The sequence below is a fragment of the Triturus cristatus genome, chromosome 7, assembly GCF_964204655.1.
Source record: "Triturus cristatus chromosome 7, aTriCri1.1, whole genome shotgun sequence".
NCBI classification, from domain to species: Eukaryota; Metazoa; Chordata; class Amphibia; order Caudata; family Salamandridae; genus Triturus; species Triturus cristatus.
In genome coordinates this window covers 754,932,772-754,960,608 of record NC_140590.1, presented here as the reverse complement: position 1 = coordinate 754,960,608, position 27,837 = coordinate 754,932,772, and the positions used below count along the sequence as shown (strand labels likewise).

The 27,837-nt window shown below is 46.1% G+C and overlaps 1 protein-coding gene across 2 annotated transcripts in view; it reads right to left on the bottom strand.

Annotated features, from left to right (window-relative positions):
• The window catches only part of DNAH17 (dynein axonemal heavy chain 17), a 14,992,541-nt gene that overhangs the window by 2,658,677 nt on the left and 12,306,027 nt on the right, over positions 1-27,837 (bottom strand). For both annotated transcript variants that reach the window (XM_085617470.1, XM_085617471.1), the window contains one exon: positions 12,511-12,715. In XM_085617470.1, the coding sequence (XP_085473596.1) occupies positions 12,511-12,715 (205 nt within the window). The remainder of the gene's footprint in view (positions 1-12,510; positions 12,716-27,837) is intronic.

The following is a 27,837-nucleotide window of genomic DNA, read 5'->3' as shown; positions in this document are numbered from 1 at the left end:
CTGGGGCACTCCAGCCCCAGTCCTGGCGCGAAACTGGACAAAGGGAAGGGGGTGTAACCACCCCCCTCCCAGGTCCCACCCATAAGGCGTGACCTAGCAGGTAACCCAGCCCCCCAGATTAGTATAAGAGTGGTAGCTGGGCCCCAGGAGATTAGATTATCCTGAACCTGCAACTTGAACAGAAACTCTGGACCTTCGACATTCGACGAAAGAAGAAGACTGAAGAATCTCCCTTGTGGCCAAGGAGTGGCTACCCTGTGCAAACAGGCACCATCAAGAGACTACCCTTTGCTTTGCTGAAGTTCTACGAGGGACCGACTGCAGAGCCCGACCAGAGCCTTGACTTCCAGACTTCTCCGACCCTGATCCACATCCACAGCCGAGCTGAGATCCGTGGAGGCGACGAGAGACGTGGGACCGGCTACCTGGGAAAAGTGGCTAGTATCTTCAAGCGCAGCTTCTGAGGCACCCTCGAAGTTGTGCACCGGGGATTGAGAAGCCCCAACCCCAAGCACCATCTGCACCGAAGATCAGCCCCCCACACTCCACGAGTCCAGCGTGGGGCCCTTCTGCATTTTCCTGCTTGCCGCATATGTCCGGTTGCTTGCCCGCTGGCTAGTAGCCTTTGTGACGACGCATCCTGAAATCTTCACCACTGGTTTGGCTCCTCCAGACTGGCTCCTGCTTCTTTGAAAAAGAGAAGCACCCCAGACCTTCCTGGTCTGCACCAGTAGCAAGTCCTCCGTTCTTCGTGGGTTCCGCTTGCCAAGGCTTTGTGAGTCCTAGTCCAACTTCGACGCCGCCGACAGCAAGAGCCTTCGTGGGACAGCTCGCCTCCTGGTCCTGGTCGTCCTCGACGTTCCCTGGTCCTCGTGGCTGCAGCGACAAGCTTCACCTTCACCTGAAATCTTCACGACATCGCCTGGTTCCTTCCTGATTCCACGTGGTCACTGGCTAGTGACCTTGACTCTGTCCCTTCTGCTTGCAGGTCTCCTTTCTTCTTGATCCCAGCCTTGGGATCCACCGGACACTCTTCACTGACTGCCTGTCAGCATCTTTCCTTCAGGCATCCATAGAAGTCCACGACGAAACCCGACGCAAGTTCACACCTATGCACCCGCAGCCTGTGGGCTAGGTAACTTGGGTACTTCGGTGCTCACAAGGGTAGTGACTATCCTAGGGTCTAGTTTCCGAGTCTCGACTCTCTAGCTGCTTCAGAAGTGTCCTTAAACTGTTAATTGCTAACAACTACTATTTCTATCGACTTTTACGCATTACGCGTGAGTGTTTCCACTCTGCACCTGAATCCCGTGGGCCTCCCACTTCCTAACTGTTGCTAGTGTAGTGTAGCCCCAGCGATTCCCTAGGCCTAGGCCTATCCTATTTCCGCGACAGTGGTCCTTATACCACTTACTTAGTATATGGTTTGCGTGGCCCCTAGGGCCTAACTGTATTACTTACCTGTGTGACTTAATGTATGCTTAAATAAGACTGTGTTGTACTTACCTCTAATCTCATAAAGAGTGCTGAGGGTTTGACTAGAATAAATACACTTTATTTTATATATACATCTGTTGTGGTGTCCTTTCATTTGGTATTCAAGGGATTATATATGGTATCACAGCTGGCTTCACATGCCATTCAGAGTTTAGCCTAAGACTGCTCTTGTCCATGCTACCACTAGGATAGCTGGTCTATAAGGTTGACTTTACAACCAATCACCATAAGGGTATTTGGACTGATATAAGGTGTACACTAGAACTAGTGACATCATACATCAGGCCAACTTCTCACACACTAGATAACTGGCACTGGGCCCCACTCTGTCGCAGGCCATGGGGAAGGGAAGACCCAGGATGCCGCAGCCGACAGAGGGGGCGGGAACCCCTTCTCCAGCATCAGGGCACTCATCGGCCCAGCCTCGCCAGTTGGACGGGGCGGCGGAGACAGACACGCCAGGGGATAAGCTTGATATGATACTGCGGGAGATCCGTGATTCTCGCGCAGTGTTAGAAACACAGCTGGGCATTGTCTCTGTGGAGCTCAACCTGCTCAAAGACGACCACAAGAACTTGGCAGAGAGGGCCCGTGCGACGGACCAGAAGGTGGATGACATGGTGCCCCGGGTGCAGGCTCATTATGAGCAGATCCAGCAAATGCGCCAGCAGATCGACTCTCTCCAGGCACGGGCTGGTGATGCGGAAGGCCGGGCGCATTGGAATAACCTTCGCATAGTGGGTATGCCGGAAGTGACGGAAGGAACTGTGCCCACGGAATATATAGAGGAGTGGTTAAAGTCGACTGTGGCCCCTACTGGACTATCGCCTCACTTCACGGTTGAAAGGGCGCACCGTGTCCCTGCGAGGCGCCCAGTGCCGGGAGCAAACCCCCGCCCTATCCTGGCCAGGATTTTAAATTATAGGGGCCGGGACCATCTGTTGCAGGCAGCACGGAATCAGGGTCCTCTGCTAATCGCTAATACCAGGGTGTCAATATTCCCGGACTACACTTTGGCAGTACAACGTAAAAGGTTTTCCTTTATGGATGTGAAGGCACGGGCTCGTGCGGCGGGCCTCTCATTTGCTTTGTTGTTTCCTGCAAAACTAAAAATCCTATATGAACAGCGGTCCCTGTTTTTTGATACCCCTGACAGTGCGTGGGAGTGGCTAGACAAAAAATTCCCCGAAGTACGCCCTATGAGACGTATGGACTCTTCCTTGCCTAAGATACAGGGTCCCCCTCGTAGACCTAAGAAAGGCCTCCTTACACAGAGTTCGGTCTCGGCCACCCTGGACCGCCAGCAGGTGATGGAGGGCAGGCGGGGAGCACTACGGGCTGCCTCCACTTTGCGTGCCCCCCGCCCAGACATCAGCCCTAGCCAATCTGAAGATGTACCCACGGATACTGACTCTGAGGGCAATCTTGCATTGTTTCCCTCGGCTGATTCGCGGCTTAGTAATGATCCACTAACCTCAGCGGACAAATAGTTGCAAGTTCAGGAGCTCATGAAATATGTATTGCCTAGTGTTGTAGTCCTGCCTGATCTAGCGAGTTATAGCGCGATACACGCGCCTAGCCGGTTAAATAGATTGTTGTAGAATATATGCACCGGTATGACAGGAGGGAATAGATGACCACGTCCCTGGCCCCGTACTGGGCTCTCACGAGTGAGACGCGACTGTTACTGCAGTTAGCGACCTTCCCCCCTAAGGCAGTTGCATTGGTTAGATGAGTGGAATGCTTGCATGGCTCATATGGTTTGGTCGAACGAGGTTTGTACGTTGGACCCAGTAATGGGAGTTAGTTAAACTTGTTTTATGTATGCCGCATAACCTGATGTTACCGGGGATGGGGGTGGGGTTGGGTGGGCTGGGGTGGGATCCTGGAGGGACTTCCTCAATTGTTTGTATTGGATGATGTCTGCTACTAATACTTACACCATGGTTTCGTGGAATGTGCGGGGTATGGGTTCTATCTCTAAGCGACATAGGATAGCTGCGCAACTACATCGCTGTAAAGCCCAAATAATCTGCTTTCAAGAGACACACTTGCTTCCCACTGAAACCGCGAAGCTACAAAGGAGATGGCGTGGTCAGTTGTACGCAACGGCATATTCCGCCTTTTCCCGAGGGGCGGCCATTTGGATCAGGGCAGGTATCCCCTTTTCTCTCACTGAATGTAGAACTGATGACCAGGGCCGGCGTGTCCTCTTATTGGGTACACTGGATGGGAGGCAGGTAGTGCTGGGCTCCTTGTACGCTCCAAATACTGATGAAGAATTGTTCTTATCGCGGGTGTCCCGAGCGCTTGCGGGGTGGTCCCATGTCCCATGGCTGCTGGGCGGGGATTTCAATGCAGTATTTGACATTAGCTTGGATCGCTCCCACCCTCCATTGTTCAACACGGCAGCTAGGACGCAGGCGGCAGCCCTCACCCGCTGGGCACAGGGTTGGGGTCTAATTGATGTCTGGAGGGCATTACATGTGAATATGAGGGAATATTCTTTTTATTCCTATCCCCATAAGCTACATACATGGTTAGATCACTTTCTTTGTTCTCCTGAGCTTTCCACAGCGGTACTACATTGTGAGTTTAGGGGTAAGACAATATCTGATCATAATCCTATCGAGATGCGATTATCCTGGGGCCCTTCCCTGACTCCCATCCCTGTATGGAGGATGCAGCCGCTACAGCTCGAAGACCAGGACTATCGGGCGTCACTGTCTACAGCTGTGGACACATTTTTTGCCGAAAATGAGGGCTCGGCCTCGTCCAGAGCAATCGAATGGGAGGCCTTCAAGGTGACGATCCGTGGGGTTGCCAAGGGAACATTGGCGGGATCACGGCGGGAGGCGATCTGGGACCTTACCGATATTGAGGGGAAGCTGCAGGCCCTGGAAGTTGAGGCCCAGAGAGGAGTAACCGGTGCGGAACAATTGCAGTCTGCTAGGATTAAATACGCAGAGTTGTTGGAGCGCTTACGTCTGTTGGATTTTGCTGCTTATACCCAACGTACGCACTCTACGGCAGATAGGGCAGGCACCCTCTTGGCTCGGATGATCCAACCGACATTGAGTCCTACCCCGGTTCTGGCAGTGTACACCATTAATAATGTTTTGGTTACGTCACAGAGGGACATAAATCTGGCATTTCAGGAACACTATGCCCGCTTATATACGGCCCCATGCATGGATGATCTAGCGCCCATGCACGCGTTTTTGGCGGAGGTTCAGCTTCCTAAGATCTCTACCATCTCCTGTGCACGCGGTCCCCTCCTGTGTTCCTCCCTGAGCTGGTTCTCCCCCCCCTCCTATTATTATTTTCCTCCCTTTCCCCTCCACTGCCTCTCCTCCCTGTGTCCTTCCCTCCCTCCCTGTCCCCCCCTTTCCCCCCCCTCTCCCCGCCCATGTCTCCCCCCCCTTTCCCCCCCACCCTTCCCCCCCCACCCTTCCCCCCCTCCCTCGGTACAGACCCCCCAGTGGGGGTATTTGAGCTTGGTGAGCACCTGCCGCGGGTACATCGACGGGGGTGGTTCGACCGAGCAGCGGCACCTAGGTTCTTTGTTTGTTTGGGTATGGTGGGAGGGGGGTGGTTGCGGGAAGGGGTTGAATTGAGTATTATATTGATATGCACTTAGCAGGAATGGTACAGGCTGAAGGGGGAAATGGATTGGTAGCCTCTTTCGCTTACTATCATTGTCATCACTGGACCTATTGTAGCACACAGATGGAGAGGCTGATCTTCGTAAATCCAATGTCAGAGCACAGACTTGTTAGAAATGTGTACAGTTTGATAAAATAATGCACAATGTGAGTGTAATTTCCATGTGATACTCAATAAAAATATTTAAAAAAAAAAAAAAAAAAAATAGATTCCTTACCTTGTGAATTACCCCCAGGAGTCAGACTGGATCTGGAGAATTTTACGCCAGCAGTACCCCTGCATGTCGAAAGGTGGCGTCGATCGGCTCCGCGTTTGTCGTTGTAGCAGGGATGATGTTGTGGTAGCTACTTAGATGCCGCCCTTTCGCTCGGACCTCAGTTCTTTCATCCGACATTCCACGGCAGAAGCGCAGAGCCATGCAAGACACTGACCACTGGTGCACAAAACTAGGGCCCAGAAAGGGATTGCCTGACCCTAGAGGTCAGTTCGCAGAACGGGGAGGATGGGTGGGGCAGTAAGAAATCTATAACTAATCCATGTCTCTTACAGATATATCATTACCGAAGGTAAGTAACTAGTTCATCTGAAAGAGATAATTAGTTATAGTTATAGATTCCTTACCTTAGAATAGATACCCCAGCAATACCAACCCTGGAAGTGGGTCTGCGACCTAAGTTCACACCAGAAAGTCCTGGAGAACAGAACGGCCAAAGAAGCAGTCTCTCCGGAACTTGGCTGTCCAGGCAGTAGTGTTTTGTGAACGTGTGCAGAGATGCCCATGTAGCTGCCTGACAGATGTCATGGAGGGGGCCTCCCCATCCCAAAGCGGTGGTAGCTGCCGTCACCCTGAGCGAATGGGCGCGCAATCCCACTCGAGGTTCCTTCTTAGTCAAAGAGTAGCAAGCTTTGATGCACAAAACGACCCACCTAGAGATGGTCCGTTTGTGCACGGCAAGACCTTTTTTGGTGCCCTCGTAGCCAACAAAGAGCTTGTCATCCACCCGGACTTGCTTGGTGCAATCCAAATAAAATGAAAGCGCACGTTTTGGATCCAGACGGTGGAGCCTCTCTTCCTCCTTAGAAGGATGCGGAGGCGGAAAGAAGGTGGGCAAAGTGATGGCTTGACCAATGTGGAAGGAAGTAACCACCTTGGGAAGAAAGGAAGGTCTGGTTCTGAGGACGACCTTGTCCGGATGAACTGCCAGAAAGGGAGGCTTTGAAGAAAGAGCCTGGAGCTCACTTACCCTGCAAGCAGAGGTTATGGCAACCAGAAAGGCAGTCTTTAAAGTAAGACGTCTGAGACAACAGTTATGAAACGGCTCAAAGGGAGCACACGTAGGGTAAGAAAGAGCCAAGTTCAAGTCCCACTGAAGCATTACAAAAGGAACAGGAGGAAAAAGATGAGTAATGCCATTAAGACAGCAATTTACAACAGGGTACTTGAAAAGAGAAGGACGATCAGGACGCCTAAGAAAGGCTGAAATAGCTGAGAGGTAGCCCTTAAAAGTGCCCAGAGCAGAGCCCGGCTGGGCCAAAGACAGGAGGAACAAGAGAACCTCCGAAAGGGGGGCAGAAAGGGGATCTACAGCCTTTACTGTGCACCATGCCCCAAATTTGTTCCATCTGCAGGTGTATACCGTCTTAGTGGAGGGACGCCTGGCTGTCAAGATAACATCACAGACTTCGGGAGGAAGGTTATAGGATGTCAACTGTTGCTGCTCAATCTCCACACAAGGAGGTGGAGACTGGACAGGTTCGGGTGGAGGACCGCCCCCTGCTGCTGCAACAGAAGATCCTCCCAAAGAAGCAGTCGGATTGGAGGATCGATGGCCATGTTGAGCAGCTCCAGATACTAGACTCTTCGTGCCCAATCCGGAGCCACAAGGATGACTTGGGCCTGGTTGCGCTTGATCTTCTTCAGCACTCTGGGCAGAAGTGGTATAGGTGGAAAGGCGTATAGAAGACTGCAACTCCACTTGTGACAAAAAGCGTTGCTTAGTGAGACCCGCCTTGTAAGATCCAATGCGCACAATTGCTGACATTGTGTGTTCTCTTTGGTGGCTAATAGATCCAACTAAGGCTCTTCCCACTGCTGAAAGAGACCTTGCACCACCTCAGAGTGAAGATGACATTTGTGATCCATCATGCACCTCCGGTCGAGTTTGTCCGCCCTGGCGTTCAGTGATGAACCTGCCAGGTGTTGAACCACCAGGGATATGCCCGAGGTTCCAGCCATGTCCAGAGACGGAGAGCCTCTTGACAAAGGGTCCACGGACCCACCCCACCCTGTTTGTTGCAGTACCACATGGTGGTGGTGTTGTACGTGAACACCTGCATCACTCTTCCCTGGACAGAAGGAAGGAATGCTTTCAGTGCAAGACCGATCGCCCGAAGGTCCAGAAGGTTGATGTGGAGCCCAGACTCCGCCGGAGATCAGAGGCCTCTGATCTCCGCCTCTCCCATGTGGCCACCCCACCCTAGAAGTGATGCATCCCTCACCACTGTGTACTTCGGTTGGGGAAGGGAAAGGGATCTGCCGTTGACCCAATCCCGGTTCGTTAGCCAATTGCAATTGACCTACAGTGCCCTCTGAGCTCTGAACACAATCGGACAGATTCCCCTGATGCTGTGCCTACTGGAACTTCAGGTCCCACTGCAGAGCCCGCATATGCAATCTGGCATGATCCACAAGCAGGATGCAGGAGGCCATAAGGCCCAGCAGCCTCAGGGTCATTCAGACCAAAACCTGGGAGAGAGGCTGAAAGATCGGAATCATAGATTGAATATCCCAGACTCCCAGTTCGGGAGTATACACCCAAAACTGCGTCGTGTCCCGAACCGCTCCGATGAAAAGGAGCTTCTGAGAGGGAGTCAGGTGGGACTTCAGCATATTGATAGTGAACCCCAGCGAATGAGGTCTGCCGTAGTCTGGAGATAAAAGACGACTGCCTGGGGTGCGAGCCCACCTTCAACAGCCAGTTGTCGAGATAGGGGAAGACTGGAACCCCTGATCTGCGCAGATGAGCTACGACCACCGTCATCACTTTCGTGTACACCTGAGGGAAGCTGGTAAGGCCAAAGGAAAGCACGGTAAACTGAAAGTGCTTGTGGCCTACTGTGAACCACAGGTAATGCCGGAGGACCAGCAGGACGGGGGATGTGTAAATAAGTGTCCTGCAAGTCCAACGCTACCATCCAGTCTCCAGGGTCGAGAGCAGACAGGACCTGAGCCAGAGTCAACATCTTGAACTTCTCCTTCCGGAGGAAGCAGTTGATGTTCCTGAGATCCGAGATAGGACGCAAGCCCGTGTCCTTCTTGGGCACCAGAAAGTAGTGGGAATAACAACCACAACCTACTTCTGGGACAGGAACACGCTTGATGGCTCCCTTGGCCAAAAGAGCTGCAACTTCCTGTTGGAGAAGGGCCAGGTGATCCTCCGACATGAGATGAAATTGAGGTGGCATGGATGGAGGGGTAGTCTCGAAGGGGAGGGAGTAGCCCCTTTGGACCATCTGCAAAACCCACCAGTCCGACGTGATGTTGAGCCAGTGGGGGAGGTGATGGCGAATCCTGCCTGCACAGGGTCAAGACTGATTTGCATATGGCTGGGTCCAAACTGGGGTGGCGCAATGGGCAAAAGAACGATAGATTTAACCCAGATCTTTTGACTGGGGGAGAATGTTTGCATTGTCAGCATTCCGTCCATCATTTGTTTGCTGTAACACTTTACGCCCTAAGTGGGATGGGTATGCCCAGACGTGGGTCCCTTGCTCACTGTGCCACTAGATTCAAGCTAGCCTGGCTGAAGGGTGACATACCCTGAAACTGGTCCCAGGAGGCTTGTTTCCAGTCCAGGGAGGACCTGGCCTGGCAGTTCGGTCTGGACTGTTCCCATGTGGCACAGGGTCAAGACTGATTTGCATATGGCTGGGTCCAAACTGGGGTGGCGCAGTGGGCAAAAGAACGATGGATTTAACCCAGATCTTTTGACTGGGGGAGAATGTTTGTATTGTCAGCATTCCGTCCATCATTTGCTTGCTGTAACACTGGCGAATGATGGGCCTGAAATGTCAGACTAGGAAGGTTTGGAGGCTGCTGCAGAGGGGGTGGTGGTGGACTGGCCTGCCTGCTGGCCCACCGATGGTGGGATCCACGTCCTCAGCCACACAGAGGTTGTACAGCTTGCGCAGGCCAGTGGCTCTGGGCGGGGAACCTCTTCCGTAGCCACAAAAGGCAGACAGCGCTGGGTGAGAGGTGGAAGCGAGGCCTTAGGATCTGGCCGTAGCCCTAGAATCCTTAAAGCCCTCAAGTGCTTTTTCTGCCTTTTCGCCAAACAGGCGACGGCCAGCAAAGGACATGTCCAAAAGCGTTGCTTGGACATCCCCTGAAAAACCAGTAGACCTCAACCAGATGTAGCGTCTCAGTGCTACTTACGTGGAAATCGTCCTGCCCAGTGAGTCGGCGGTGTCCAGCCCACACCAGATGGTGAATTTCGCTGCGTCTCTCCCTTCGGCAAAAGCATGGGAGAGCACAGCCTAGGCCTCCTGAGGGCACTGTGGCAGCACCTGCACAACCGTGTCCCACACCGAGTGGGAGTAATGGTCCAATAGGCATGCAGTGTTCACTGTACGCAGCCGCAAGCTGGAAGAAGAAAACATCTTCACAAAGCGGTCAGTTTCTTGAATTCCCTATCAGGTGGTGCGTTAGGGAATGTGCCTTTGGACGTGGAGGACTGGACTAACAAGCTCTCAGGGGTAGGATGGGAAGAGAGGATAATGGGCCGGGCGGTGGTGATAGGCAATCATCCTGCCCCCAGGAGCCACTGTGTTGGGCTTGGACCAAGTGCCCAAAAGGCTGTCCTTAAAGGCCTCATTGAATAGCAGCAGGTGCTCCAATGAGGCCGCTGCCGGTTGAAGCACCTCTATCAGGTTAGTCATGACCGCCATCGTAGGAAGCTGGAGGTACAGAGCCTCAGGGGCCCTGTGGCGCCAGAGCCGAAGCCGCCAACATTGAAGGCCTAGGGCCCCCATCCCAGTCCGCAGGGCCCGAAGGCGTGCCGGGGAAGTCGGGCTGCCCGAAGATCGAATGTAAGGCTTCGTAAAAGCTGCGAAGCTGAGCAGGGGTCGCTCTGGGTATCGGAAACAGAGGGAAGGCCGGAGTCGACCCAACAGGAGCCAGACAACTCCGTCCAGTGTCTGGTACCACAACCTCCCTCTCGACCGGGACCTCGAACGGCACGCAGTGGACTGCCGGCCCTCAAGCAGCTTTCGGGACCGCTCCCACAAAGACTTCGGCTTTATGGCCTGGCAGTCTGAGTACGACTTCGGGTCGTGGTCGCGCTTCAGGCACCAAAGGCACACAAGGTGCGGGTCCGTGAACGACATCAATTTGTGACAGGAGTCACAAGCTGTTGTGTGTAGATTTAGATTCCGTATACATATAGGTTTCCCGATTTATGCCCTTATATAGGTACAATTCATATTGCCCTTATTTATGCATAGAAATTCCAGCCCTTATTTAGGCATTGTCCATGCTAACCAAATACAGGCATGGTCTCCTACGTCCGTCAATCCACGTCACAACGAGTTCTTGGAAAACCAGACTCTTAAGCCTTTAGGAATTTCCCTTGCTTGGATATTGATTTCTCCAAGAACTCATCATTATGCATGAACATCTATTCCTTAGGGGTTCATTCATGACGTTCCGATGCCCGACTTTTACGTCAATACAGGCATTCCTAAACACTTTCAAGGTATAAATATACCTGCACTTACCCTGGCAAACCACGGTTCCGGTACGGTCCAGTTCGACTGCCTACTTGCGGTTTGCTATGGCAAGTACAGAAGGAGATCGAGTTCCAGCCTGATGCACTGACCAGACGCTGTCATCCTCCTCGCAGAGAATCCAGCTCCAGTGTTTCTAACTCCCCTTGCGGGGTGTTAGATATCGAGTCCCGGAAAGAGATTCCAATCTCGCACATTCTAAAGGTATGGAGCAGACTAGAACTTAGAGAAACGTTTGGCAACTCTTGGCAAAACTAAACTATAGCTAGCTATACTTTAGAAAACGGCACCTACGTCTTACCTCGTACTACACTTAGGTTAGGTACACTGGGGTAGAACTATTTAGAAGCATCAGATGAGTATTCACCTTTTAGCCTGTGTTATGTATGTATGTATTTTAATTAATATATGTCATAGCTACAAACCATGCTATTGCAGCATTATTTTATCTTACTGCTAACTCTGTACATATTGTACTTCGCAGCCTGTCTTACGATTGTAGCAGTTCATATCTCTTGCACGAGAAATAAGACTGTTCAATAAACCCTTTTTATTGAAACGCCCGTCTCTCTGTTTCTATGCAACTCTGTAGAAACGAAGCCTGCATGAGCGAATGAAACTTATCTATTTTTTCCACGGTTCTGAGATTGTTCCGACTAAGGGAAACAAAGTTGTCATGTTTATGCGGTTGTCAGAAACTAATCCCTTCTTGTTTATTCGAGAAGTTTCTAGTGACCTCTGAGTTAGCTGGCACACACAAGTAATTAAGTTTAATGTACTCGATAGAGACATACTGACCTCAGTCCTATGTCAAATCTATACTGTATGATATTCCAATGTGCAGAGCCTATAGGGGATATAGGAACTACACTACAAAGCCATGAATCCGGTCTGACGTGACATCCCTCTGTGCACCAGGAGTCGATCGACTCAAAAAAGATGTCGACAAAAGTCGTAAAAACTGAATCAAAAAGTGACTTGAGATCCGCGATGGCGGGTGCAGAAAAATAAAGAACTGGCATCAGCGCGCGAGGGAAGCGTTTAAGTAGATACCACGACATCATTCCGGCGACCACGACGCAGAGTTGACCGACGCCACCTATCGACGCACAGAGGTACTGCTGAGGAAAAAGTTCTCCGGATCCATTCTGACGCCTGGGGATAATTCGAAGGTGAGGAATCCATAACTCATTCTCTCTTTCAAATAGTTATTTGTTGCAAACAGAGATTCGAAACGGTGGAATAGAAGCCAGTAAAAAAAAATTTAAAAAGCTGCACCACATCGGAATGGGTAGAAACATGCATAAATATTCTAGTTTTTCTTCTAACTATCTTTGCTATTTTTTCCTCCACCATTTACCTTATCACACTTTAGAATATCACTAGGTACAGCACAATAAATTGCCCTTTTATCCATGAACAGGTCATAACACTTTAACAGGTTTTCTGTAACTTATATTGTACAACTACTCAGCAAGCTACAACTTACAACAAAAAACAGCTTATTATTAATCACATAGGCAAAACCTAATGCATTTATCAATGCTTGTTTGTGTCTCATACCTTCAGCTCCTCGAGATCAGGTCTCTCTTTCGCAACAACAGCAGCCAGCAGCTGATCCTCCAGTCCATCCCGGGTTACTAAGAAGTTAATCAGCGTGCACTGAGCCTGCATTTCTGGCTTGTAGTGAGGGTTGAAGAACTTAGTATGCAGAATTAGACGAAATTCTGGGTGATACTCGACCTCTTTATCACCTATTTTAATATATCTAGAAAATGGACGATTAAAAGTGGGAATTATGATCACTTTTACATAATAATAGAAAAATTGACAACCCTATTTTGGATTGGCCATCATACTGAAGCAACGGCTAAACAAATGGTTACTGACTGGTAGGCCTGGTCCTGCATCGTAGGAATCCTTATTAAAGAATAATTCTTCACTGAGTGCGTGGACCCTGAAACACTTTTTCCTAAATATATTTCCTTGTAATTATGCACACAGGGTGCTTTTGTCCATATATGTCCATATACTCAGCAGCATCCTTCAAAAGCCTATCCCAGGCAAGGTTTTTTTTAAATGTGGCGAGGCAGAAGTTTTACAGAGCATATTTCACACCAGCATTGCAGCACCTGACATGCAAATACTTTTTTTTAAACTGTCTACCGTTGACAGAAAGCAGCAGCCTGCTAGGCTTATATTGTAAAGCTGTAAAAAAAAGGCTCCTTCACACATGATGCTTTGTACTGGAAGTTCCCTCCCCCTGGCATTTCTTTTTTGCGAAGTGAAGTAGGGACAGAATATGTTAAAAATAGTGATAGCTGTTTTTCTTATGCCCAAAGTAACATGATGAAGGATCGGGACTTCAAGTAAATAACCATTTCTTCTGCATCATTAAATATACATTGACAGTTTTAAATGTTTGATTAGAATAGCACTCTAAGAGCCTATTTCTTGTGGCTATTGGGCGGAACAAACAGGAGTTTAACATTTTAAGACTAAGAATAAAATATAGTTAAGTGATTATTTCCTAAAGTGGACTCACTTATGCATCAACTTGAGTGTCAAAATATTGGACATAGTATGCACTGATCTCAACATGGCAGCTTTGCAAACATCTGCTGGTGGAACTTTCCTGAGCCACGACGTGGGGGCTGCTTTCCTTTACTGGAATTGTAGCAACATCTTCATGGGAGGGGCTATACACAAAGTGATGACTTGATTAAATTAATGCACCAATACACCTGGCAACAGATTCTTTAGATGTGGGTAAACCCAGTTGCGTGTCAATAATTTAAAAAATACTTGGTTGGATTTTCAAGTAACTTTGTTTTCTTTAAGTAGAATTAAAGTAACCTTCTTAAATCTACGGAGCACAAAGAGTGTTCAGCTATACTTATGATGCAGGAGTAATAGAACTCAATTCACCATATGCAGGAGTGGAACAGGTCAGTGGAAAACGTGAACTGAAAAGAAAATCAAGAATTTGTCCTCAGCAGGGCCGGACTGGCCGTAGTGGGCACCGGGCAATCCCCCGGTGCGCCGCACTGGTGGGGGCCGGTTTTGGGCCCCTGTGGGCCGTTTTGCATAGCTGCAAAATCAGCCCTGTAACAAAATCGGCCGAAAACCGGCCCTGGCAAAGAGCTCGGCGGCACCCCCAAGCCCCGGGGGGCCGGCCGAGCACTTTGCCAGGGCCGGTTTTGGGTCCCAGTCCGGCCCTGGTCCTCAGATGCCATTGATGTATTTAATGATGCCCAAATACAGGACTTAAAAAAGCTCGAGCAGGAAACTGATAAGGTCAGGCGTTTTAACTTCTCTGCGAAACAATGGCAGGCTATTCAAAGTCTGAAACAGGACGATTCTATAGTAGTAAAACCATCCGACAAAGGGGGTAACATTGTGGTTTTTCCAAAGGAGCAATACATCAGGGAGGCTCAATCAATTGGAAGCTCGTGAATGCTATCTAACAACAACTAGAAGAGAATATTCGAATCGTGTTGAAACCTTCCATCGGAACCTACGAGAATGGAGAGATGACGGAATGTTGGACATTAATGAATTCAACTTTTAATGTGCGAATATCCCACGTTACGGACGTTTTATCACCTCCCCAAGGTTCATAAAGATTTACAATGGCCCCCTGGAAGACCCGTAGTTGCATCTATAAATAGTCTTCTTGAGAACTGCTCTATTTATATGGACTCTTTTCGTGCACCTTGGGTAAAGAATCTTAGTTCCTATATTGGAGACGCTCAAGACTTCTTGAGACTGATTGAGGGTGTTAAGTGGGAACCAGACATGTTGCTTGTCACATTCGACATTACCAGCTTGTACACTTGTATTAATCATAATCAAGGTATCACATCCGTCAAGTGGTTTCTAGATAAGCGCACTCTAAAGTTCCAAAAACACAATGAAATGCTTTTGAAAATGTTAGACTTCTGCGTAGAAAATAATATATTTATTTTCGCAGGCCAGCTATACAAGCAACAACGCGGTACTGCGATAGGCACGTGCTTGGCCCCCAACTACGCGAATCTTTTCGTTGGCTGGTGGGAGGAGCAGGTGGCCTGGAGGGAAGTATCAGAGAGGTGGATGGATCAAGTTGTATTTTGGACCTGTTACATCGATGATCTTTTCATTGTATGGAAGGGTTCACACTCCTCGGCTGAGGAGTTTATAACATTTCTGAACTCCAATGACCTCAACTTAGTATTTAGCGGCCACATAAGCAGTACTCAGGTCTTTTATTTAGACCTAGAAGTCTATGTTAATAACTTGGAGATTCTAACACGACTATACAGGAAACCAACTGCTGGTAACGCTTTGCTTCATGCCAAAAACTTCCACCCGAAAAGTATGATCTATAATATTCCTTATGAGGAGCTTCTACGCATGAAGCGAAATTGTTCCACCAACGAGGATTATATCACAGCAAGAAATGAAGCCTGCGGACATTTTAAAGTGAGAGGTTATTCAGACAGCTCTCTAGATGTAGCTATCAAGAAAGTAGAAAAGACTCCTAGAAGGGAACTTTTAGCTACTAAAACTGCCAAAAAGGATAAAATTATTAAACCATCTGAACCAACCCGTATGATCACACGCTTCAACACACAGTCTGCCAAAATAGATGTTCCGTCAGAATTGGCATATTCTTAAAACTGACAATATCCTCAAAAATCAAATTTCCACACAGCCATTAATAACATACAGAAGATCGAAATCTATCAAGGATTTACTAGTTTCCAGCCACTATGAATCTAAGGCTAGATCTAAAGAACCGGTAAATGGGTTCTTTCCCTGCATGAAATGCAAGGCATGCAAATATAGTTGTAAAAAAACAACCTATGAGTTACCGGGGAAAGGTGTAAAAACTACCAGAATCATTAACAAATTACTCAATTGTAACTCTGAATTCACAATATATTGCCTGGAATGTCCTTGCAAGAAATAATACATTGGTAGCACCATAAATGCAGCAAAGAAGCGTGTGCTAGAGCACATGCGGGCGATAGCCAAAAAGGATAGAAACTATCCAGTGGCTCGCCATTTTGAAGACTGTCACATGAGCAATCGTTACCTTCTAGCCTTTTATTGCTTGGACCAAATACCTAAAAAAGAGAGAGGGGGAGACGGGGTTAAAAACCTACGTGCCCTAGAATCCAGATATATCATCGAATTAGGCACAATGTCCCCTCAGGGACTGAATAATGATGAAGAATTATGGGCCCACTTGGAATAAGGTCCAGGTATCCACCTGAGCGACCATGTGACCAGTAACATCTCTAACCATAGGTCTTCTGTATTTTTCAATTTTAATGATGTTCTTCATAACTAGTGAATTTTTAAATGGCATATCATATAGTTACCAAGGTGGGATAATGGGGGATGCTGGTTGCTATTCTATGTGTCCTCCTTTTATGTGTAAATTTGATAACATTTAGCTCTTGACTGTCTTTTGATTTTGTATATCTTTTTGGCTCTTGTCTTATTCTTTCACTTGCCAATCAGATATCATAGTCATATGTCTTGATAGGAAAAGAGTGTGTGCCCCATTCTGATACCGCAAAGCTAAATCAATACTGAGATTGACTTAGCCTCCTCTCTTTTAATTATTTTTTATTTACAAGAGAGATCCTCTTGTCTTTGACTTTGAATGCCCATTCAGGGCTCAATGGTTTGCAGAATAGTCCCATTTTCTAGAAGTCGTGGGGCAGATATATCAAATAAGATAACTGCATACACGACACTGTTACTTTAGAATAGTAAAGAAAAAATATTTCATATAAATAGAAAGAGAAAAAATATTTGTGTCTTTAAATACTATTTCATGTGCATATGAATATTCTTGAGATTGGGATATTATTTGCCTTGTTCCACGCACCTTGAGGAAGAAAAACAATGTTGATTTACTCTCTTGATATTGCGGCATTATTTGTTAAGATGGCCGACACGAAGACATAGCATTCAGCATGTACTGAGCCATCTTTTGAGTTTAACATTTTCTTTCATTTGCACTTGCACTTTTTATACTTTAAAATGGTGGTACTTTACGAAAGTCAGTGACATTGACAAAGCCAGAGCGGCGAAACGCATCTGTCAGCGCTGAAAGGATGGGGTCTTAAATGAACTAAATACATTTTTCACGGACGTGGACTGAGCGTGCTCCTGCTTGTGTCGGCTGACACAAATTTCGTCTCCGATTGTGAAACGCTATAAAAGAATATGTATATTTCTATGTTCAGTAGACTTTACCCTATTTACTTCTAAGGAAGGCTAATCTATGCCAGATTTGACTAGGAACTGTTGAGTTCTCTGTACCTCTTCTCTCTGTGCTTGGCTTCTAAATTTACCTATGGCATGTTCTATGTAATTTGCCTATTAATTCTTTACATAAAGCTTTGAAACTACACCTTTGTCAGATCATTCAATGGTGTGAACAGGAGGGGGAGGAGCAAGATGGCGGGCTGACGCTGCCATGGAGCACAGCCCTGCAGAACGACTCTCCAATGCCCGACTATCCGGCGAAATCAGATGTAGGGAGACTATTCAAAGTGGAGAGGATGAGGAGAAGATCAGGAAAACATGAAAATACTAAAAACTAAAATATTCTCTGAGCGATTGAGAAACTTGGATACTTGGATACTTTAAAGAGAGTCTTTGAATGCGGGTGTTCGTGGTGGTTGACGCTGGGCGCTCACTTTTCACGTCTCGGCTGGTACGTTGGAAGGCTGGATGTGGATCGGCAGTCGGCTGGTCTAGACTATCTCTAAACCCAGTGTTTGTGAAAACTGATATGGCACCACCGAAAACGGCCCGAGAAGTACGCAGGCTGCTCGAGTCCTTGCAAACGCCGCAGGAGGTCTGGAGGCTGAAACGGATACTTTGGAAGAAGGCTCCATGGTACAGAAAACTAGTACTTCTAAGAGCTCCTCCAATGTAGGTAAGGCGCTCTTACGATTGTTTCAATCTGGGAAAGCTGCAAACCTCTTTTCTGCTGGCGAGCCTAATCAGAGCATAAATGGCAACAAAACAGAGGTTTTGATGGAGGCGATCCCGCTATGTCAAAATGTAGCCTGTGATGTTTCTAGTAACTGTTTAAAGGACCCTGAGATTGAGAGGAAGAATCCCTTAGAGCAATGAGAGAGGGAGAGGGATTTAAACCCAGAGAGTGCTGAGACCCATTCTTCGACACCAGGCTTACCGGTGAGTGATGGCCAGGAGAACATAAATAATGTTGCAGGAGAGAGGGAAAATCGCAGATGCAACAAGAATGCTGTGGAATCTGTACACTCAACACCTGCAGACTTGACATGCTCTTTATTGGAAGCTGAAAGGGAGGATATGGCTAGTATCTTATCCGATGGAAGCTTAGTGGGTAATGGAAATGTGCCACCAGAATTTTGACTTTAAATGGCGATGGAGGTTGCGAGGAACTACCATTATTACAAGATGGTGGCCAGAGATTGGACAATGCCAATTTATTGGTAAAAGAGAGCGATGTGCCAGCAGGTTTAAAATAAAAAACAGAGAAGGCTGGATCTGGGGCTAAATCACCTAATGTGTCTTATGGTAAAAAACCAAAGGAAAAGGCCAGAGTAACCAGATCTGGGAAGAAAATATTTCATGTACATGATAATTTGAGACAAAGTATAGCGCTTTTAGGAGCCAAAGTTGCCTCTGAAGATAGTCCTCTCTGTAAATGGGTTCAGGCTAAAGAGGGAGTCAAGTCTATGATAACACGATTATCAGATGGCTGCCGTATGGATAACAGTCTTGGAGAGAGCAGTTTGGAAAATAGAGGCACAATGGGAGGTAATCCTGAGTTAGAGCTTGTTCAAGCACCAAGGCAGCTCTTGACAACAACTTCAGCTCCTAAAAATAGGGAGGCACAGACTAGTGAGAAACAAAATGAGAAAGTCCAAGATTCTGGGGAGCCATACCTCCTCCTGATTCTCCAGGAATTAAAAGATCAAAGACTCGAAGCTCAGGAACATTACGCATGGGCTAGAGCGGATAATCAAAGCATACAACAGTCACTACAAGAGATGATGATCAAAATAGGGTCACTTACGCAGGCTATTTCTGAGCTACAGCAGAGGGTTTCTGATACTGACGAGTCCTCCACTTTAATAGCCAACTCGGTACAGAAGCACGACACTCAGATTCTATCAATGCAAACAAAGCTAGAAGACTTAGAGAACCGCCAGCGATGCCATAATTTAAGGCTATTCGGGGTCCCGGAGGGAAAGGAGGGTTCAGACCCAAGGGCATTTGTGGTCCAGCTGTTTCAGAAAGCCTTCCCGGAACTAGCAGATTGGGACTGGGATTCTCAGTTACAAAGAATACATAGACTTCCACTGGTCCAGCGCAACCAAGGAGCCCGATATCCTCGACTATTTTTGATTTTCTTTGGAAATTTCCTGCTTAGATAGGCTGTGTCTTTGAAAGCTTGCCCTAATTCTCCTGTTACAGCAGACTCTATTCCTTTTTTTGTTCAACCCGATTTATGTAAGATTACAATGGACAGACGCTGGAAGCTACGCCAGTTAATAGATCCACTAAAGGCCGTAGCAGCACAAGTATTTTTACAGGAACCTGCGCAGCTAAAGGTCTTGAAGGGTGGACACTTGAATTTTTTCTCAGATGAACAAGAGTCTAAACAAGCGATCTGCAAGTGGTAAGCGGAAGTAGCGAATAAGATTTAACAAAGACTCAAAGGAAGGGGAAAAAAAGGAAAAAAAACAAAACAATTTTGGGGTTGAATTTTCATGCTATGGTTTTACCTTTCTTCCTTCCTTTTTTTTTTTCTTTCTTCGTTTCTCCTCTTCGTTATATGGGATAGTTCATGGGGGGGCTACCACAGTGGCATTGTCTTCGAGGAGCTGCCCAAACAAGCGCAAAAACAACAATTGATGGACAGAATGCAGAACAATGTCATACATTCACCCCAGTACAGAGATCTGGGCCTAAATCCATCGTTTTTTTGCTCACCATGCCATTCCAGTTTGAACCCAGCCATATGCAAATCAGTCTTGACCATGTGCCCCATGGGAACAGTCCAGCCCGAACTGCCAAGCCAGGTCCTCCCTGGACTGGAAACAAGCATCCTAGGACCGGTTTCGGGCTTTCAGCCCTCGTCAGCCAGGATAGCTTGATTCCAGTGGCATGGAGAGCAAGGGACTCACGTCTGAGCATACCCTTCCCACTCGGGGTGACAAATGCAAAAACAACAATTGATGGACAGAATGCAGAACAATGTCATACATTCACCCCAGTACAGAGATCTGGGCCTAAATCCATCGTTTTTTTGCTCACCATGCCATTCCAGTTTGAACCCAGCCATATGCAAATCAGTCTTGACCCTGTGCCCCATGGGAACAGTCCAGCCCGAACTGCCAAGCCAGGTCCTCCCTGGACTGGAAACAAGCATCCTAGGACCGGTTTCGGGCTTTCAGCCCTCGTCAGCCAGGATAGCTTGATTCCAGTGGCATGGAGAGCAAGGGACTCACGTCTGAGCATACCCTTCCCACTCGGGGTGACAAATGCAAAAACAATTGATGGACAGAATGCAGAACAATGTCATACATTCACCCCAGTACAGAGATCTGGGCCTAAATCCATCGTTTTTTTGCTCACCATGCCATTCCAGTTTGAACCCAGCCATATGCAAATCAGTCTTGACCCTGTGCCCCATGGGAACAGTCCAGCCCGAACTGCCAAGCCAGGTCCTCCCTGGACTGGAAACAAGCATCCTAGGACCGGTTTCGGGCTTTCAGCCCTCGTCAGCCAGGATAGCTTGATTCCAGTGGCATGGAGAGCAAGGGACTCACGTCTGAGCATACCCTTCCCACTCGGGGTGACAAATGCAAAAACAACAATTGATGGACAGAATGCAGAACAATGTCATACATTCACCCCAGTACAGAGATCTGGGCCTAAATCCATCGTTTTTTTGCTCACCATGCCATTCCAGTTTGAACCCAGCCATATGCAAATCAGTCTTGACCCTGTGTCCCATGGGAACAGTCCAGCCCGAACTGCCAAGCCAGGTCCTCCCTGGACTGGAAACAAGCATCCTAGGACCGGTTTCGGGCTTTCAGCCCTCGTCAGCCAGGATAGCTTGATTCCAGTGGCATGGAGAGCAAGGGACTCACGTCTGAGCATACCCTTCCCACTCGGGGTGACAAATGCAAAAACAACAATTGATGGACAGAATGCAGAACAATGTCATACATTCACCCCAGTACAGAGATCTGGGCCTAAATCCATCGTTTTTTTGCTCACCATGCCATTCCAGTTTGAACCCAGCCATATGCAAATCAGTCTTGACCCTGTGCCCCATGGGAACAGTCCAGCCCGAACTGCCAAGCCAGGTCCTCCCTGGACTGGAAACAAGCATCCTAGGACCGGTTTCGGGCTTTCAGCCCTCGTCAGCCAGGATAGCTTGATTCCAGTGGCATGGAGAGCAAGGGACTCACGTCTGAGCATACCCTTCCCACTCGGGGTGACAAATGCAAAAACAACAATTGATGGACAGAATGCAGAACAATGTCATACATTCACCCCAGTACAGAGATCTGGGCCTAAATCCATCGTTTTTTTGCTCACCATGCCATTCCAGTTTGAACCCAGCCATATGCAAATCAGTCTTGACCCTGTGCCCAAACAAGCGGCAGCAGGTAAAAGAGGAGGATTCCTCCTTTATTGAACAGGGTGGGGGAAAGAACCTCAGAGGTTCTAGGGGTGGTGGGAGGCTGTTGTGTGGTTTTTTATGAGGGGCAAAAAAATGTCATCAGGGGGGCACTTCACGGTTTGGGTAAGAGGATTTTAAATAACCAATTTGATATAGGCAGAGGTGTAAGATGTATAAGAATTAAGAAGGGAGTTTGGTTTAGAAGCAATTTAGCTGACAATAACGATCACTATTATGGATCGGATTAAATGTCTGGCATGGAATGTTGCAGGATTGAACAGTGCAAATAAGCGACAACTAGTGTATGAGGAGCTGAAAATGTACCGCCCACATATAGTTTTATTAACAGAGACACATCTTGCATATAAAGATCGGAAGCTTTTTAAACATCTGGGATATGAAATAATAGTATGTACTACGCAAAATGTTTCAATAAGGGGTACTGCTATATTAAAGCACAATAGATAAGACACTGGTGGACCAGCGATGTCGATGGACACTTGCACAGCTAGAAATCGGATGCAAGAAGTATGTGTTTTGTTCAGTTTATGGCTCTAATATAGATGATCCTACAGTTTTTGATTTGCTTAATATGGAAATGTTAGATTGGGAGGGGGAGCAGCTGGTGACAGGGGATTTTAATTATGTTATGGACTACAGTATCGACTCAACAAGACAGAGGGCCACTCCTAGAATGCGAAGGATGTGCTCTGCAATATTGGAAATGGCGCAACTGCAGTCAATAAAAGATGCTTGGAGGCAGTTGTATCCAACTGTCCCTGGCTACACGTTTTACTCTGCTCCTCATAGGCTTTACTAAAGAATCGATATGGCATGGGTCTCGGATAATGTATTGTCAGTTTCAGAAATGGAAATATGCCCTCGGGTTACTTCTGATCATAACCCTATTATACTATCTTTTCAGGCTACGCCTGAATGTAAAACAGCCAGGTCCTTTTCTTTTCCTAGATATTTACTTACAGATAGTGAATATTTGGCTAATACTGCTAAAAAGCTTGAGATATTTTTTAGTGAGAACACTGGGACAGCATCCCCGCTTACTGTTTGGGACACTATGAAATCATTTGTAAGAGGCATCAGTCAGCAATATATATGGCAATTAAGGATAATGGGGTAACCCAGTAACCCTCAGAACCTAGGTATGATTGCAAAGCAGAAAATGGTTCTTTCGGGAATCACGTAACCTGAGTTTCTCTTGTGCTTAATACATTCCGCAAATGTGACATTAGTCATTCAATGAGAGTAAAACACACAAACAACACATCATCAATAATCGATAGGAGGAGAAGTACAGTGAATGCAATTCTTTTTTTACTCTTTAAATCACTTGAACAAATTATAATAACATAAGACTGTCCACAAACCAGGTGCGGTGAGACAATTAGTGACTTATTGTGTTTAGTGATAAGGTGCTATACATAAAGTAACATAAATTACAAATATTTACACAACAAGACTATGTACAAGTGTCCAAGAAATGAATACATAGACCACAGCAGGGTATAGAATTTCATTATTGAAGTTGTGGTGTTGCAAGGACAAATTGAACTAAGAACGTCGACGTTTCGACCCTATGGTGTAGTGCAGATTCGTAAGCATCTATTGCGGGTCTTCATCAGGACAGAAGAGCATCAGACAGCCTGTGAATTTAAGAAATGTATCAGAATAATGTGTGTGTTGGTGAACTACAAATGAGGAGCAAGTTGGCTAAGAATTGCTCACCTGGTAGCAAGGAAGTGCAGTCATATTCCACTTATGGAGGTGTCAGCTGACACCATCCATTTAATTAAAAGGTTGTTTTTTCTGTAAAGAGAGGTGAGGCGTGGGTCAGGTCTATGTTATTTAGTGCACACGCAGGCAAAAAGGAAACATTAGATGTTCCTGTATACATACCTATTGCAATTATTTAATCTTTATGTATCCTGCCGGTTGCTTGAAGGAAGGCCCCGCCGTAGCGATCACCAAGGACTGAAAAGACAAGGGGGGCCATGGATGAGCCCCTTCCTGTTGCCTTGTTGGACATATGATACAACTAAAGTGACCCCCAAAGGTTTAAATGTGGTCATGCAACATCGTTCTATGTTAATGAGGCGACTTCGGTTATGAAGTGTACAGTGTAAGCCGACACGGAAGGACAGATATACATTGTGCCGTGAAGTCTGGGTTGCGTTTACGTATACCCTGATGCCTGGTTAGCGCTTGTTTGTGTGCTTTGAAAGGGCCTGTTGTATGCGAGGCCCAAAGGTCCTAAAAATCGGTCTGCCCGCCGATGAGCGTAAAGCGCGTTACAAAGAAAGGCATGCTAGGTGCAAAAGCGTTTGTGCAATTTAAGAGAAGTGCTCCGTTGTGTTACATGCCCCAGGCTGAATAATCATGACGATCGGTTTGTTCGCCAGGTGAAAGTTAAAAATAAAGCGTGTTTAAAAAGGCATGCCAGATGGTAATGGTCGAAAATGATCGTGCTATTTAAACTACACGATTGATTGAAGTGATTTACTTAGAAAGGACCATGGATCCCCGTCTTGCTTACTTGAGAGAGCAGCGTGAAACGTCCTCGTCCATTTGGCGCTTGTAAAAATGACAGCGAGTGCTCTCGACTTGTCAGTATTTAACCTATGGCAGCCTTCGCTGTACAGGTTGCTAGGCGCCCAGTGTCAAGGTAAAACGTGGTGAGCACTTCAAGGAGCGGATTCGATATTGCGAGTGTACGGCTTCTATTGATACTTCTCTGGTCAAGAGGAAGTAATATATACAATGAAGCAAATTAAATATCTTTACCAAGTGAGAAGAAAACAAATTGTAGTTTAAAACACATTGTCTTCATATTACATTGATGAAAGATTTTTTTAAGGAAAACATTTCCAAAGCGTTGAGTATATGTGAGAAGATATTCAATTAGATTTCAAATATACAACTGACCAATATGTTACACGTGACGGTATTCCAGTATCCCTGAATGTATGCAATATTGGTCTTGTTAGTATTAGTAAACGTGGTGAGCACTTCATGAAGCGATTCAATATTACGAGTGTACAACTTCTATTGATTCTTCTCTTGTCACGATGAAGTAATATATACAATGGAACAAATTGAATATCTTTAACAAGTCAGCAGAAAACAAATTGTAATTTAAAACACATCTCTTCATTTAACATAGATGATGGATTTTTAAACAGCCGCATTTTCAATGCGTTGAGTATATGTGAGAGAATATTCAATCAGATTTCTAAAGTACAGGTGGCCCATACATTAAAAAAGACGCTATTACAGTATAGCAATGATTATCCCCAGCACACGTAAACAGTTTTTTAAATATCATAGCATTTTGTGAACAATGATTAAAGTAGTTGAATACAAATTGGTGTCTTGTTTCCTTTTTTTTCCTTTTTTTATTGTCAAGTTCTTCTGACAGCCTGACAGCCAACACGTGTTTCGTCGCTAATGGGCAATCTCCCGCGACTTTATCAAAGCTGTAAAAAATAATCATAACAAACAATGTACCACCTTACTTAGTACTTGGTGTGCATAAAGCTTAGAACATAGTAAAAAGTGCTCAAAAGCAAACACAAGCAAATGGCGGAAATGACGTGATAGGCCAAAATATCAAGATATAATTTGGGCAAAGTGACCCAAAAGGCTATTCAAGCGATGGAAGAGAGATGCCCAAGAATGATATGGTGGGTCCGTGATTTCACCGTGACATGATCGCATAGTAATTGCAGCTATGACCCAGAATTTGAGGAACACAAGCGCAACATGATGACCAGATTTCAGAATAGGGGTTACAAAACAGAGAAACTAAGGAAGGCTGAACTCAGGATACAGCAAACTAAGAGACAGGATACACTTAGAGAACGCAACAAGCAGGTACAAAAGAAAGAGAACTTACGGATGATAACTGGATACAACAACTGGTCAAGCATATTACTTGGTAGTCTTAAAAGACATTGGCATCTGCTTAAAGCAGACAGGTCATTCAGTGATCACATCACTGACAACCCTACTATCACGTACAGAAGAGGCCTGTCTCTTAGGAATATGTTAAGTCCTAGCTACCCCAGAACTGACAGAAAAGAGAACTGGTTGACACAACGGGGTAGGGGTTTTCATGGCTGCAACACTTGCAGCACATGCAAATGGGCCAGTGACCACAAAACAGAATTCAAGGAACCCTGTGAGACGAGACATACAGAATAGAGTCAAACATTAACTGTCTGACAAAATATGTAGTGTATGTCATTGAATACAAGTGCACTAAAAGGTATGTGGGAAGCACTATCAGGTCATTACAAGAAAGTGAGTGAACACATGAGAGCAGTAAAATAGAAGGATTCGAGATATCCTATTGCTGCACATATAATACAATGTCCCGCACAAACTACCCACAAACGTTTTGAATACTTTGGCATAGAACAGACTCAAAGACATCCGAGGGGGGCAACAGGGAACTGGCCCTCCGCAGACGTGAAGCTCTGTGGATCCTTAGATTGCGGAGTACCGAAATAGGGCTTAATGTTGACCATGAGCTGCATTATTTCTTGGGTAAATAACTTAAAATGAAAGTCACCTTTAACTCTATATAACAAGCAACTCAACAATATGTATGCTCGTGAGAACCGGATACATTTTATAATGGTCTTTTGCTTCCCATTACACTGTAACATGTAACATATGTGAGCTAAATGTAAATATGTACTATGTGATGTTTCTTTATGCCAGATGACTCAGTGACTACTCAAAATATTTTACATTACATCCCCAAATTTTATTAATTTTTGTAATTTTTTTTTAATCTTTAATCCAAAGATGGAAGAGATGTTGACTCAACTGAATCTGATAATAATTCTGCACACAGATATAGGATAACCATAAGAGCACCAATCAAATTTTCACGTATTTGTTTGCACAAACAGACACCCTATACCGGCACACATCATAGATATGCATGTTCAGTTATCACGTGAAATTCGCTACAAAAATCCGCCAATATGCCGTCTTCTATAAACACTTACTACCTCAGATCACGATACTTATTTTTAATAGCGGGATCGGCTTTGGCCTTTTTACTATCTGCAGAACCACCCAATGGGTTTATGAGAAACTTTAGGTATTTCAATATGACCGCCTAAAATACAGCAGATAGCGAGTCTTCTTTCCATTACTCAATGCCGGGTAGAGATAACACACACAGTCCGTCTTCTATTTTTATACTTGATGTCAGGGAGCCTATATAGTTACTGCCATGGCGTGCTTTTTACCGCGCACCGATACTCCGGGAGGACGCGAGGAAGCGACGTCAGGAACAACGCTCTCAACACAACGGTAAGAGTTTAGGGGATCTAATCAGTTGTACGAGACTTATTTTAACAGAAATTTAGGATCGGTACTTTTATCGTTATGACAGCACTTGGTCAGTGGAGCATATACGCCTCGTGCGTTTTGTATGATTTGGAGCACTGGTTTAGATGTGAGGATGTTAACTCTTGAGGCATAAGTACGTTAAAAGGTAGATTTAATTTAACACACAACGCGATTGTACTTGTGGCTTTAAACGTCTCATTACATGAATGAGCATAGTATGTAACAGATTCACAACCATAGTGCCATTTTGGGAAAAGGTGAAAAATCTTGATATACGTCATATAATCTATGGGTATATAACTATAGTACTGTGACTAGGAACAAGCTCATAACAGCTTTGTATCTTCATAAGGTGTCATGTGGCTCTCGATATAATTGCTTAGTTTGTAATTGGATCTATACTCGACCTACTGAGAAGGTTTAGCTCTTTAATACACCCCGTTTATGTCATCCATCATGGGATTTGAATAGGACAGTATATTTTTCAAATTTTACCTTGTACAATTGGATTAGGTGACCCACACAATTGGAGTTTTGGGTGTTTGCTTTGATGTGCAAAGCGTCCGGTGACACATGCTTGATACGCAATTTTCAACTCAATTTCAGGATACACAGAAATCTATATCCAGGGACATATTTGGACCCCGGGTCTTCTCTTCTTACAATAGTGTGACGTCGCGGGGAACAGAACCCCTTATTGTGGGTTGGAATTATCACCACAATACAAGTAGGTCTTTATGTTAATAACTTTGGCATCACAAACTCATACACAACCTTAACAAGCCCGACCCTCATTTTACAATTTCATTGTC